We start from the raw sequence: 14485 nt of genomic DNA, 5'->3' as shown, positions 1-14485 counted from the left end.
TGACCCTCCAGAAATCGATGGATCTCCTGTGGACCCCTGCAGCATTTTTTTTGTCACCACGCCAGCACCAGCTACCATAACCACAACCACACCCACCACAACTACAACCACACCCACCACCAAGAAGGTAATGAAACCATGAAGGGATAACGGTAGCCTCACTGTGTCCCCAAAAATGGACCTCCAAAGTCACCAACGCCCAAAGCTTTTCAAGGCTAACAAGCGAGCTAATTTAAAAAGCCCTTTGTTGACCATCTACAACTCATGTGTACTATGTGCTCAGTATTAATATGCAATTTTCGTTTGTTCCTTGGATGACGTGGTGACACATAGTTTTCTTTTAAATTGGTGAACTTTCATGGTTTTAATATGTGCGTTTATTCAAAACGTCAGTCCACAAACCAATGGGTGACGTCACGATGACTACGTCCGCTTCTTATAAACAGTCTATGGTGCATCTGTGTTTGAAAGGTGCTACAAAAATAAACTTGCCTTACTATTTTAATGTCTTATGTATAATTTTCCAACAGGTCGTGGCCACAACCAAAAAGCCCGCTGCACAAAGACCACCAAGGAAACCAGAAACCAGAAACACTGGAAAACCAATCAGGCCACAGCCAGCTCCGGCAGGACCAATCACCAACAGCCTCTTCTACTACCTCCTGGCCAATGGCAGAGGACACGCGGCTGGTCCTCTACCAAGGTTTAACAGTGTCATCTCTCAGCCAATGGGAAGGCTGCCTCACAAAGGTTACGGTGTGACATCAGATAGCGACGAATCAGGTGCAGCGCCGCTGAAAAGAGTGGGAAGGACCAACGAGAAGAGACAGCAAATAGATTCGCTTTCTTCAGAGGACTCGAGTGACGAGTCTTAAACTTTTAGTTTTTAAACTAAGAGGTTATTCAGTTTTGTGAAGAGTTTTGTGACAGATTAGCAAACCTCTTGGTGTTATTGGGTTTTTTCTTCAAAAAACGTCACAAATCCCAAGATTAGCACTAAATTTAGCAGCCAGAAAAGTTGCAATGCACGAGAAGCCAAATGTTGTCGCTTCCTGCTTCACTAGTGAATATTTAGTAAGTTGTTGCTAGTAAATATTGTGGTCTAAAATATTGAGATTTCAAGCAAAGTTTACATGGATGTATGTTAGCTTACAGCTGTTAGCTTAGCTGCTCCCATTAACCATCTTCAAAAAGTTTCTTTATTCTTATAATGCTCGCGTTAAACCAGGCTGTTTGTTTAACAACTTTTAAAAGTACAAATACTGTATGAATGATCTGTTAGCTGCTTTAAAAAGGTGTTGCGTAATAAAACAAACCTGAAAACTTTTGATTAACTGTGAATAATAAAATGCATTATTTTATTCTTGTCTTGTACACCATTAGTTGTTTTAACATTTGACAAATGATTGCAGAAAGTTGTGACCTTTATCTAAACCAGGGTGCTTATTCATAGAAATATTAGGGTGCACATCTGAACGGGGCTTTTGTTATGGTGCTTGTGTGTCAGTACTGTTGTGTCCGTGCTGCTCTGGTTCTGATGGAGGAACTGGTTGCTTGTCTTTCCTCTGATCCTTGGGAGTGCCTTTGTTGTGTTTGCCTGAGAAAACAAAATATTATTTGATTTATTGTGAGATAAAGTAAGGACATTTTTTCCTGATGGTTAATATGGTTCATAATATCTCAAATGCATCTGAATGGAATTTCTGCTCATCATTGCTTTGAGCCAAAGTCCTGAAATGTTTGTTTTTTGCAATTAAAAGTTAATATACTTTTACAAAGTTCGCTAATTGGCTTGGCAAACATTTGTTTGTCTCAGACAGCGATTGTCAAGATCTAAAGAAACCTCAACTTTGAGGCATTTCACCATTCTTGTTTGTGGAAAGAGGGTGTGTTCAGTTCAAATTAACATAAAGAGACTGGCTTTTGATCGATTGACCAGACTAACATCACTCGTTTCGAAACTTTTTCTTATACTACGAAAATAGTTCACTGAAATGTGTTTCTGAAAACTATTGAGGCGAGAACTGAGCCATGCAGTTGCTTAAGAGTTCCACAGTCGGCGAGTTGCCATTCACCATTGTTATTGGGATGAGTAATTCCTTCAATCTTAAAATAATTATGTACAGAGTCTTGTACCTTTGCCTTTTCCCAATTATCCTTTTTGCCTTTTATGTTAAAGAATAATGTGGTTGTTGCTTGGCTTGGTTCTATTCTTAAAACTCTTTATGAGAATTTAAGGACTTTCAGAAAACGTCAATAGAATGAATTATGGGAAATTTGCGTCGTTTGAAAAGTGGGCGGTCACAGTTGAGCTCTGTGGTAATGTGTGTTTGCGTACCTTCTCTTCCTCTGACCTCTGGCAGCACTGAGCTCCTCAGATCTGGGAAATGGATGTCTGACTTCTTTTTGGTCGCTGAAATGCCTCCACTGTTGCCGAGGTTACATCGATCGGACAGGAAGGGGCGCTCGCTGGTCAGATTCTTCTCTGACACCTGAAAGGAGAGACGGTGGTGACACATTCAAATTCAAAGTGATTCTGTTTTAAAGTAAGTGAAACACACAGTGTTACCTGTGCAGATAGAGATCCCGTAATGTGGGTTGACAGTCGACCATAAACCCCACCGTGATGCCTCGGATGGTCAACACACCTGTGACAAACACAAAGAAACACATTTTATCATGAATTTGATTACCAATAAAGAGTTGTAGTTAAGGCTCTAAAGCTCGACTGGAACCTAAAGGAAGTATTTTTTTGAGTGTGGTTTGGTCCTAACATTTTGAACATTACTTAATAATTCTTGTTACTTTGACTGTCTTTGAATATCTAACAAGGGCCTAATTTGCCCAGCCGGGTTCAGACTTCTGAATCAACGCCACATCTCAGATTTATTCAGTGATTCAAATCATTTTCCGTCTTCGCCAGTTAGTATCTATGCAAAATAGCAACAAATAAATGGGCACAAAATGGTGATAAGCATGAATGAGATCAGAACAGCTGCACAGGTTGTTGTATGCCAACTTTCAGAATTAAACTGCTCATAGTAACTTCTGCGTCAGCCTCTGAGTCAAAGGGAAATGACTAACAATACCACCAAGCAAATACTGGACTTAAGCCTGAATTACTCTTTGGTGCACTTGAACTTTTTTACTTGTGTGTGAGAACTTAAGTACCTAAAGCTGTGGGTCCCCGAGTGGAAACCTGCCCCCAGGGAAAGGTGATCGCTGGCAGCCGGGCTGACAACACAGAAGGAGGGTATGAGGGGTGTGGAGGACGGAGGAGGAGGTGGAGGTGGTGGAGAGGAAGGATGTACACTGAAATCAAACTCATCATCGTCTGCGGTGTCCCTGTTGTGAAAGACTGAGCTTCTTGTCGAAGCTTTGGGGTCTGGAGTTGCTGTAGAGGTGAATGAAGTTGAATCTGCGATTGTGGATGTATTTGTTGTGTCGTCCCTTTCTGGGTTTTCTCTTTTCTTTCTTGCCTCTGTAGGAAATGTAGTTTTCTTTAGGGTCATTGTTGTGTTGGACTTTGTTGACTTTTTATGGTCTCCGATTAAAGATTTGAAGTGAGGGGGTTTCACTGGTTTTGCATCAGATTCAGCTTCATTGCTGTTGCTCTTTTGCTCAATATTTGAGTTTCTGGAAACCTTTGAGGTTTGATTTATTAAAGACTTGGTTGTCGCACTGATGGAACCAGATTGCGCTAAATCCTCCCTGTTCTCTTTGTCTGAGACTTTCAATGTTTTCAGAATAGTGGTCCCTCCTGACGTGTTGGTTTTAGGGATTTCATTTGACATGGAGGTTGAGGTTGTTCTGAATTCTGAGGTGATCTTGGATTTAGAAGTGCTGAAATCCTGATGGACACTGGACGGCTCGAAGAACTCAGGACTCCCTTTATAATCTCCACCTGCTCTGTGATCTTCCTTGAGGTCCTTGTTTGAAGTATTACAACTATCCTGCTGAGTTTTGGTTGCGATGGACACTTCTGTAAGGTCCCTGTCTGGAAGGCCTCTCAAAGGTTTGATGGGTACACATGCGGTGTCATTTCTGGGTTTAGTGTTTGAAGATGAGCCAGTTTTGGACAACAATGAATTTGAGGTTCCTTTAGGTAGTGTTATAGTGCTGTGGACAGGACTGGCCTCTATAAAAACTGTGGAGGTCTGCCTTGAAAGATCTGAGGTAAGAGTCTTTGAAGGGCTGTTGGACAAAGATGTGTTGTTTTGGGTAATTTTAGGTCCAAAGTTTGAGGTAGTCTTGGGTGGTCTGAAGTTTGAGGGTAAGACCTTTGGACATTCAGGTGTCCCTCTTTGTTTTGTCTCCATGTTAGAACGATGCTCCGAAGTCATAGATGTCTTGCATGGCTTGGTGACAGAAGGGATAGTTGGGGTAGCCACCTCAACGTTGTCATTGCTTGACGGTTGAGACGCTTTAAATGTCAAGCTTGTCTCCACTTGGTCACTGTTTGCTATTTTGGAAGTTACAGCTGCTGAGGCACCTTCAAGGTATTCTGAAGTGGAAATTTTAGCCATTTTCTGTGTTAAGTGGGTGTCTGTACGATCAATGGTTGATGTCGTTGAAGCTTTTGGAGATAAACTCCCATTTGGATGGTCAGTGGTTAAGCTTTTAGACAATTTGGGCACTTTTGAGTTTGAGTTGTTCCGGCTCTTCCCAAAGTCTTGACTTGGCTCAGATTTTGATGATGTCCTGATCCCCATCACATTTCTCTCAGTCACACTTGACACAATGTAGTCTGAGTAATTAAAATGCAAGCTACTAGAATCTCTGTCTTTTGTATCCATAGTTTTCACATGGTCTTGCCTTGGCTCTGGAGAAGCAACTTTCCCATGTTTAGGTTCAGCCGCCACTGTGTCACTGTCTTTCAGATCTGTTGCAGTCTTGGCAACCTCCAATGAATCAGTTTTAGTGGATTTAGAAATCTCTGCTTCCTTTCTCAGCTCTGCACCAGTGGCTTTTCCCGCTTTACCTCTCATGGTCACAGTCGTCTTTGCTGCATTACTGATCATCTTTGCACCTAATGTTTTGGCTTGTTTAGAAGACATCAAAGGTTCTGAGGTGTTCCGAATAGTTTTAGAAAGCTTCAAAGGTTGCTTTCCTTTTGTTTCCTTGTTGACTTTTTCATCCACACCTTCAGGTTGCTTCTTGTCTTTGCTTTGTCGGTTCTTGTCATCCCTTTCGTTCCTTTCTCGTCTTGGAGTTTTGGTTATTTTGGGGAAGGTAGAGTTTTCTCTGTGGTCTTTTTGGATCTTGGCATTCAGCTCATCCAAAAATCTGTATAGATACAAAGAGAGATGAATGGTCAGTTACTCAAATTTGGAGGCGACTCATTAATCAAAATGTCGGTGGTTTGACTCCTGGTATCACTACTGATCTGTCTAACACAGATTTAAAGGCGTGCCAGCTACTCCAAGAAATTCCCTCCAAACGTCCTTGAGTTATCGCGTTCACAAGAATGGACCGGACAAACTTACATACGAACAATCCGAAAACATGCCTTCGGACACCACTGTCGCCGGCACAAAGGCAACAAACTTGGTGAATTACAAAGATACCTGATGTGGAAAGAGTCTTGTGTGAACAGAGGATGTTCTTGCAGTTCTGAACACTGAGCTCGTCTTTCCGGATCCATCTGGAGACAACTCTGAAAGAGACAACACAAAAGTATCACTGATTTTGATATATGTTTTACTTAGGATCTGAAAGTGACCATACAATACCGAACAAATTCATAGCTGGCACCACAATTCAGTTCAAATGGAAAAACTACTGATAAAGATAGCAGCAGTATGAACCAAATAATTTTGGTGCCAGTATGAAAGCTGCAAGTCCTACAACAGCTGCTCGATGTTGCAAAGATCCTAAAAGCTTTGTATTTAAAACCCATACATCGGCACGGTTTTTATTTGACTGAAATGTGCTTTCATTGATTGTGTAGTTATTTTGAATTGTGATATCTAAGTCAAAGTCTAAACTGTACCTGAGCCAGGTCCTGGGCGGCGGGTGCGATCGTAGGGAAGCGCTGCTCCAGTCGGACTTTGGCAGAATATTCAGGCAGTGTGACTCCGGAAAAGACGGGATTCCTGCAGAACAACTCCTGGTGATGAGCTGTCAGATTACCTAGGAGAACCCAAAAAGAGTACAATTGTGTTGGGACAGTTAAAAGAGGAGATATTGCGTATTTAAAATATATAAATTGTGTGCTTACCGAAGCACCGGACGATGTGGTAAATTTGGTCGAGGTCAGAGTCTCCAGGAAACAGGGGCTGACCCGTTAGCATCTCTAATAACAGACAACCAACCGCCCACACGTCTACCGGTCTACACACACACACACACACACACACACACACACACACACACACACACACACACACACACACCTGTTAACATCTGTATCAACATACACTAATCCTCAACATACGCATCCTCAGGTGCACACACTGACACCTACTTGCCATACTTGGTGTCTCCCACCAAGAGTTCGGGCGCTCTGTACCAGCGAGTGGCCACGTAGTCCGTATAGACGCCCCCCTCAGCGGGTGCCGCCATGGTCCGGGCAAAGCCAAAGTCGCACATCTTAACCACGCCCCCCTGAGAGATGAGTATGTTCTCCGGTTTGATGTCGCGGTGGATGATCTAGGAAGGGAACAGATGATGAAAAATACGGAAAAATGTGGTAATCTTTCCTCTGGCAGCCACATTGAGAAGACTCTCTGACGGAGTACGTCCTCACGTTTTGCTGGTGGCAGAAGGCCGCGGCCCTCAGGATCTGGTAAAGGTACCGCCGGCTGGTGTTCAGGTCCAGTCCACTCGGGTTCTGCTCCAAATCGTCCAGAAGAGTTCGCTCCACGAACTCGAACACCAGGTACCAGCGGCGGCGGCGCTTCCACACTTCCAGAAGGTTCACCAGGTTGTCGTGACGCAGTTGCTTGATGGTTAGAAGGATGAGAGCGGAAACATTAGCTTTTATTAAAGTATAAGGCTGGAATACGTGGAGAAAATCAAATATCACCGTACTTTTCACCACATACCTCGTTATTGATATTGTGACAATATCGTACTACTGGTGCATTCACAGAATATTTAAAAAAGTAACTTTTTTGATAAATAATCATCAGTGATGTTTGTAAAATTATTAATTGGATAAAGGAAAGTAATAAAACAGCTAGAACAGTCCGGAAAAGACACTTCCATGATATTATTAAATGGAGAAGTTATTGTGCAACATGTTACAGTAAAATACTTAAGGTCCAAAGGAGCCTCAATTTAAAAATATGCCAATGGAAATCTCATGCAGACTTATTGGCGGATGGATTGGCAGTCACCCTCAGCAGCTTGATCTCCCTCAGGGCGATCTTCTTCACCATCTTGTCGTCGTCCGAGTCCACGAACTTCTTGATGGCGACGAGGCGGCCGGAGTCCCGGTGACGGCACTTCAGCACGGTGCCGTAGCTTCCCTCGCCGACCAGACCCAGAGACTCGTAGCGCTCCATCAAACACTACGGGAACAAGAAACACATTAAGACATCTCTCAAAAATACATTTGACTAAGTTAGTACTGCTGTAAATAGTTAGAATCACTTGATCTGACAATCAGCCAAACAAACAGATTTAAAAAAGTCAACTGAATGTAGAAAGAGACAGAAATATTAAAAGACAATAAGAAAGAGAAGTAAAAGTAACAAAGATGAGTTGTATAAAATTAAAAAACATGAAAGAAAAAAACAAATAAACACAAATACACAAAGTTATAAAAAAGGACAATGAACTAAAAGTAATGGAAAACATGCAAACAGTGTGTAAGAGATTAATTATATTCTATAATCATTTATAATATATTAATCTACTATATTAGAATTCCACTTGAGGAAATATTGAGATGTTTTTACTTTAGTAAAATAACACATTACAAAAAAAGTCCGGCATTCAAATAAAGCACAAAAATGTCATCGAGAAAATGTACTTTTATAAGTAAAACTACTATAACTAGTAGTAATAATACGTATCAATAACTTATTTTGGTCCCGATTAACAATTTTCAAGTCATGTTTCATGTTAAATCATCAATAGTCGTCACTACTTAATACAAACCTGCTAAATATTTGATGAGGTGAGACATAGCTCCTGAACATAGTTGTGTATTGAGTCGCCATATTTCATGTATTAAATCAGAGTTATGGCTTCATGTAATATAGATATATTTTAATTAGCTTACAATCCATTAATCGATAGATCTCTATACTTTGGACTGTTTCTCTTCTGCCCAGTGTGAAAAAACAAACTAAGTTTTAATACTTATACATATTTTTATTATTATACTCAAATAAGGAACATTTTAAAAGCAGGATTTTTTGTTTAAACTGTATTTTCAGAATGTGTTAGTGGTAGTACTCTTACTTAAGTACAGGATCTGAATGCTTCCTCCACCACTGAGCTTATAATATGTAATAATATCAACTAGCAGTAAACGTTACACACACACACACACACACACACACACACACACACACACACACACACACACACTCACCGTGCAGGTGAATTCCGTTATTGGTTAAACGGCTGCGGTGAACTTCCGTTATCAACACTGGAGTAACGTTTTGTTTGTGTGTGTGTGTGTGTGTGTGTGTGTGTGTGTGTGTCATCTCACAGTCACCGGAGACCCAACAACTCGACCCTCCGTGTGTGTGTGTGTGTGTGTGTGTGTGTGTTGCCCTGGTGACGCCTCCCATGCAGAGCGACAGAAGGTGACGTCACCGTGTTTAACAATACTAAACCCAAACCTGTGAAGTTGTTTTTAATACAATGTGAATGTTATTTTTGATTATCTTTACATTTAGGACATATAGCAGAACATATAAATAAGTAAAGTACAAGTACATCAAAATTGTACTCCTAAAAACCCATTCAATGAGTATTAGAGAGCGCTTGGTTAGATGTCGTCACGTGATAATAAACCGGAATGTTTTTCAAATAGATTCTCAAAAACCAACGAGGAATAATGAAGATCCAATGATTGAAAACAGAACAACTTTCTATCATCTGATCATCTACCTCCACCTGCTGACATCATTACTGCACTGCTGCTGCCTTTGGTCATTCACAGGAATACTTTCTACTTCAGGATAAAACTAACAAAGTCCTAATAAAGTCCTCATAAAGTCTTAATAAAGTCTTAATAAAGTCTTATTAAAGCCTTAATAAAGTCTTAATAAAGTCCTAATACAGTCTTGATAAAGTCCTCATAAAGTCTTAATAAAGTCTTAATAAAGTCTTATTAAAGCCTTAATAAAGTCTTAATAAAGTCCTAATACAGTCTTGATAAAGTCCTAATAAAGTCTTAATAAAGTCTTATTAAAGCCTTAATACAGTCTTAACAAAGTCTTAATGAAGTCTTAATGAAGTCTTAATAAAGTCTTAATGAAGTCTTAATGAAGTCTTAATGAAGTCTTAATAAAGTTTTAACAAAGTCTTCACAAAGTCTTAATACAGTCTTAATACAGTCTTAATACAGTCTTAATACAGTCTTAATACAGTCTTAATTAATAAAGTCTTAACAAAGTCCTGCAGTAAATCCCTTCATGAAGATGATGATGTTCAGTTTTTGGAGGATGTATATAATTAACTTATTTAATCCACAATCAAATTAAAGCTTGTTTTCATTATTATGGACATTTTTGTCATAGTTTGACTGCACAAAATACTAATATACAATTGTATACAAACATTTAGAACACATATTTAATATAAATATGAAATATGACATTTTCCCAACATATTGTTGACTAGGTGCTTTTCCCCCCAATGGGAGAACACAGTAAAAGTACCATTGCTATAAATAATAGTACAATTGTCCACTATTGTTTGAATGAGCTTCAAATGTGCAATATTAAGACAAAGCCACAATTTATATTTTCACATTATATTTTTTTTACATGTATTTTGTTTGTATGAAGGTTAAAAAAAGCATCTGTGAAAAAGTTATCTGAAAAGACTTTAATGAAAAATATAGTTATTTACAATGACGTCATCCATGAGAACAGTAAAACAATAAACAATAAAATAATAAACAGTAAAACAATAAACAATAAAGTAATAAACAGTAAAACAATAAACAGTAAAACAATAAACAGTAAAACAATAAACAGTCAAACAATAAACAGTAATACACGTGTTTGTGTGTTAATCCGGATTTTCTGCAAGTTTTCTGATTTCCTCCAGTAGCTCTGAGAAAGATGGCCGACCCTGAGGCTTCTACACCACCACAGAAGAAGAAGAAGAAGAAGAAGGAGGAGGAGGAGGAGGAGGAGGAGGAGAAGGATGAGGGGGAGAAGAAGGATGAGGAGGAGAAGGATGAGGGGGAGAAGAAGGAGAAGGAGAAGAAGGAGAAGGAGGAGGAGGAGAAATAAGAAGGAGGAGGAAGAGGAGGAGGAAGAAGAGGGAGAAAGAGAAGGAGAAAAAGAAGAAGGAGAAGGAGAAGGAGACATTGTGATTCAGACGTTAACAATCTATCAAAACAAAACAATCTGTATTTGTGTCTGAAAGCAAAACTTTGAAAGATTACTTTCTGTTACATCCTCGATATTATATTAGTGAAATATAAAACCCTGAGTGAGTGAGTGAGTGAGTGAGTCAGTGAGTGAGTGAGTGAGTCAGTGAGTGAATGAGTGAGTGAGTCAGTGAGTGAATGAGTGAGTGAGTCAGTGAGTGAGTGAGTGAGTGAGTGAGTGAGTGAGTGAGTGAGTCAGTGAGTGAGTGAGTGAGTGAGTGAGTGAATGAGTGAGTGAGTCAGTGAGTGACGAGTGAATGAGTGAGTGAGTGAGTCAGTGAGTGAGTGAGTGAATGAGTGAGTGAGTGAGTGAGTGAATGAATGAGTCAGTGAGTGAGTGAATGAGTGAGTGAGTGAATGAATGAGTCAGTGAGTGAGTGAATGAGTGAGTGAGTGAGTGAGTGAGTGAGTGAGTCAGTGAGTGAGTGAGTGAGTGGGTCAGTGAGTGAGTGAGTGAGTGAGTGAGTGAGTCAGTGAGTGAGTGAATGAGTGAGTGAGTGAGTGAGTGAATGAATGAGTCAGTGAGTGAGTGAATGAGTGAGTGAGTCAGTGAGTGAGTGAGTGAGTGAGTGAGTGAGTGAATGAGTCAGTGAGTGAGTGAGTGAATGAGTGAGTGAGTGAGTGAGTGAATGAATGAGTCAGTGAGTGAGTGAATGAGTGAGTGAGTGAGTGAGTCAGTGAGTGAGTGAGTGAGTGAGTGAGTGAGTGAGTGAATGAGTCAGTGAGTGAGTGAGTGAGTGAGTGAGTGAGTGAGTGAGTACCTCGTGCCAGCAGTGGTACATGATGGTGAAGAGCGGCTGTGAGGCTCGGTGCGGTCGGTACAGACGGACTCCTCTGGTGATTTCGTTCACCACGTCCAGGTTGGAGTGGTTTTCAAACGGAGTCCGACCCTCCGAGTAGATCTCCCACATCACCACACCTGCACACACCAACAGCAGGTTCATGAACCCAATACTACCGACCTACCACTACTACTACCAGTACCGCGTTAGTATTCCTGCCTCCAGCTAACACCGTGAAGACCTGCGTTCGGCTGATAAAGGGTCTATAGAGTGGCTCTGTGGCTCCTCACCGAAGGACCAGACGTCAGACTTGCTGCTGTATTTACTGAAGTGGAGAACTTCCGGAGGAGACCACTTCACGGGGAACTTGGCACCACTTGAACTGGTGTACTGGTTGTCTAGAACGTACCTGCAAACACGAACCCAGAGTCAGAACCAGTCACGAATAACCATACTCCTCAAGGTGTTGAAACTTGAAACCACGAGGCAGCCGTACCTGGTCATTCCAAAGTCACAGACCTTCACAACGTTGTGGTCATTAACCAGACAGTTCCTGGCTGCCTGAGGAGAAACAAGCAGAACCCTCAAATATGCAACTCCGCATTCTGACCACTAGGTGGCAGCAGTTCATCTTTAAATATTCCCTTTTAAATGGTACATAATGTACTTTTTACTGTACTACACCTCAGAGGTACATATTGTACTTTTTACTGTACTACATGTCAGAGGTACATATTGTACTTTTTACTGTACTACATCTCAGAGGTATATATTGTACTTTTTACCATTGTTCTACATGTCAGAGGTACATATTGTACTTTGTACTCTACTACACTTCAGAGGTACATATTGTACTTTTTACTGAACTACATCTCAGAGGTACATATTGTACTTTTTACTGTACTACACCTCAGTTACATATTGTACTTTTTACCATTGTACTACACCTCAGAGGTACATATTATACTTTTTACTGTACTACACCTTAGAGGTACATATTGTACTTTTTACTGTACTACATCTCAGAGGTACATATTGCACTTTTACTTGAAGTGGAGTATTTTTGTGGTATTAGTACTTCTACTTTAATAAAAGGGTCTGAATACGTCGTCCACCCTGTCATAGTCATCATCACCCAGAGGCTCACCAGGTCTCTGTGGATGAAGCTCTGGGCCTCCAGGTACTCCATGCCCTCACACACGTCCTGGCACATGGACAGAAGCCACGCCCCCTTCAGGGCGCGGCTCCTCTGCCGCAGGAAGTTCAGCAGGCAGCCGTTCTCCATGAACTCGGCCACGATGAGCAGAGGACGCTGCTGCAGGCAAACGCCGTACAGCTGCACCAGTTTAGGGTGGCACAGCCTCCTGGGAGACACAACTCACACAGTTAGGATGAAACTGTCCTGGTCCTCCGTCCTCTCCCCCCTCCTCCCTCCTCCCTCCTCCCTCCTCACATCATGACTTTAGCCTCCTCGATGAAGTCCTCTTCGTACATGGCTCCCTCTCTGATGGCCTTGATGGCCACTCGGTGCTGAGCCCTCCACTTGCCGAGCTTCACCACCCCAAACTGACCGCTGCCCAGCTCCTTCATGAACGTCAGCTCACTGGGGTTGATCTCCCACTTCTCTGGAGGGAGGGAGGAATGGAGGGAGGAGGGAGGAGAAGAACGAGGAGGAGGAGAAGAAGGAGGGAAATGAGATAAAGGAGAAGGAAAAGGAGGAGAAGCAAAATGAGGAGAAGCAAAAGGAGAAGAAGGAGGAGAAGAAGGAAAAGGAGGAGAAGGAGGAAAATGAGAAGGAGAAGGAGGAGAAGGATGAGGAAAATGAGGTAAAGGAGAAGAAGAAGGAAAAGGAGGAGAAGGAATAGGAGAAGAAGGAGAAGAAGGAGAAGCAAAATGAGGAGAAGCAAAAGGAGAAGAAGGAGGAGAAGGAAAAGAAGGTAAAGTAGAAGAAGGAAAAGGAGAAGGAGGAAAAGGAAAAGGAGGAGAAGAATGAAGAGGAGGAGAAGAAGAAGGAGGAAAAGGAGAAGAAGGAAGCGAAGGAGAAGGATGAGGAAAAGGAGGTAAAGGAGAAGAAGAAGGAAAAGGAGGAGAAGGAATAGGAGAAGGAGGAGAGGGATGAGAAGGAGGAGAAGGAGACAATTTGTTGACAGATAAAAGCATGGCGTGTGTTATAAAGCATGTATTACATGTGGACACGGTGCTCTGAGCGCTACAGTGACTCAATGTGTTTACCTGAGCTGAACCCTGCTGTGGCGGGGACACACCTCCCCATTGGACCCACTGCATACCGCAACCGGCTCACCAGACCTGCACACAGGTAGTGAACATCAGCAGAAGCCTCACACACTGGGTGGGAGCGTGCACAGAGAGAGGAGAACCTGCTGCGTTGTGCTCGTGGTAGTGTATGACATCCGGTATGGAGGTAAAGGTGTGTTTCTCAGCCAGGAAGAACTGTCCCGTGTCACTTATTTTGATCTGGTAATGCCGAACATCCCCGATAGCGCTGCCGACACACCGACAGAATCGTTTAGTTTACAGGTACAGATGAACTGTGTATGTGTGTGGATTATCTAATGACGGTGAGTCACCTCGATGTTTTGGTGTAGACAGAGACGGTGTACATTCCCTTCTGACTGGACTCCCGCACCACGAAACCCCCCTCTTTGTCCTGGAAGAGCAACAGAAACACTCTAACTAATGGTTACTGTTACCATCCATGACTCTGTCCATCAGGAGCTGTTAAATGTCAGAGATGATGTCTTTATATTGTTTGTTTTGTTCGGCTAATAGTCCCAAACTAGACAGACAGACAGGTGGACAGACAGGTAGATAGACAGGTAGATAGACAGGTAGATAGACAGGTGGACAGACAGGTAGATAGACAGGTGGATAGACAGGTGGACAAACAGGTGGACAAACAGGTAGATAGACAGGTGGACAGACAGGTGGATAGACAGGTAGACAGACAGATAGACAGACAGGTAGATAGACAGGTGGATAGACAGGTGGACAGACAGGTGGACAAACAGGTAGATAGACAGGTGGACAGACAGGTAGATAGACAGGTGGATAGACAGGTGGACAGACAGGTGGACAAACAGGTAGATAGACAGGTGGACAGACAGGTGGATAGACAGGT

General features: G+C 42.0%; 2 protein-coding genes across 2 annotated transcripts in view; both read right to left on the bottom strand.

Annotated features, from left to right (window-relative positions):
• Nucleotides 1-1433: 1433 nt before the first annotated feature.
• LOC137874867 (cyclin-dependent kinase-like 3) lies at nucleotides 1434-8633 on the bottom strand. Its single transcript, XM_068713832.1, has 12 exons — nucleotides 8546-8633; nucleotides 7341-7514; nucleotides 6749-6943; nucleotides 6467-6651; nucleotides 6221-6333; nucleotides 5993-6132; nucleotides 5568-5656; nucleotides 4731-5286; nucleotides 3172-4682; nucleotides 2570-2648; nucleotides 2339-2492; nucleotides 1434-1597 (listed from the first exon to the last, which is right to left on the bottom strand). The coding sequence occupies exons 2-12, from the start codon at nucleotides 7506-7508 to the stop codon at nucleotides 1488-1490; spliced, it is 3300 nt and encodes a 1099-aa protein (XP_068569933.1). The 5' UTR covers nucleotides 7509-7514; nucleotides 8546-8633; the 3' UTR covers nucleotides 1434-1487.
• Nucleotides 8634-9996: 1363 nt separating this feature from the next.
• txk (TXK tyrosine kinase) overlaps nucleotides 9997-14485 on the bottom strand; it is a 10882-nt gene continuing 6393 nt past the window's right edge. Inside the window, exons 8-16 of the mRNA XM_068713158.1 lie at nucleotides 13935-14014; nucleotides 13725-13849; nucleotides 13579-13653; nucleotides 12800-12971; nucleotides 12494-12710; nucleotides 11843-11907; nucleotides 11637-11755; nucleotides 11326-11483; nucleotides 9997-10269 (exon numbers count right to left, since the gene is read on the bottom strand). Of these exons, the coding sequence (XP_068569259.1) occupies nucleotides 10198-10269; nucleotides 11326-11483; nucleotides 11637-11755; nucleotides 11843-11907; nucleotides 12494-12710; nucleotides 12800-12971; nucleotides 13579-13653; nucleotides 13725-13849; nucleotides 13935-14014 (1083 nt within the window). The 3' untranslated portion in view covers nucleotides 9997-10197. The remainder of the gene's footprint in view (nucleotides 10270-11325; nucleotides 11484-11636; nucleotides 11756-11842; nucleotides 11908-12493; nucleotides 12711-12799; nucleotides 12972-13578; nucleotides 13654-13724; nucleotides 13850-13934; nucleotides 14015-14485) is intronic.

This window comes from Cebidichthys violaceus, unplaced genomic scaffold (genome assembly GCF_023349555.1).
Source record: "Cebidichthys violaceus isolate CVI_PGR_0920_01 unplaced genomic scaffold, fCebVio1.0.p SCAF_19, whole genome shotgun sequence".
NCBI lineage: Eukaryota > Metazoa > Chordata > Actinopteri > Perciformes > Stichaeidae > Cebidichthys > Cebidichthys violaceus.
This window is presented reverse-complemented; position numbering and strand designations above follow the sequence as displayed.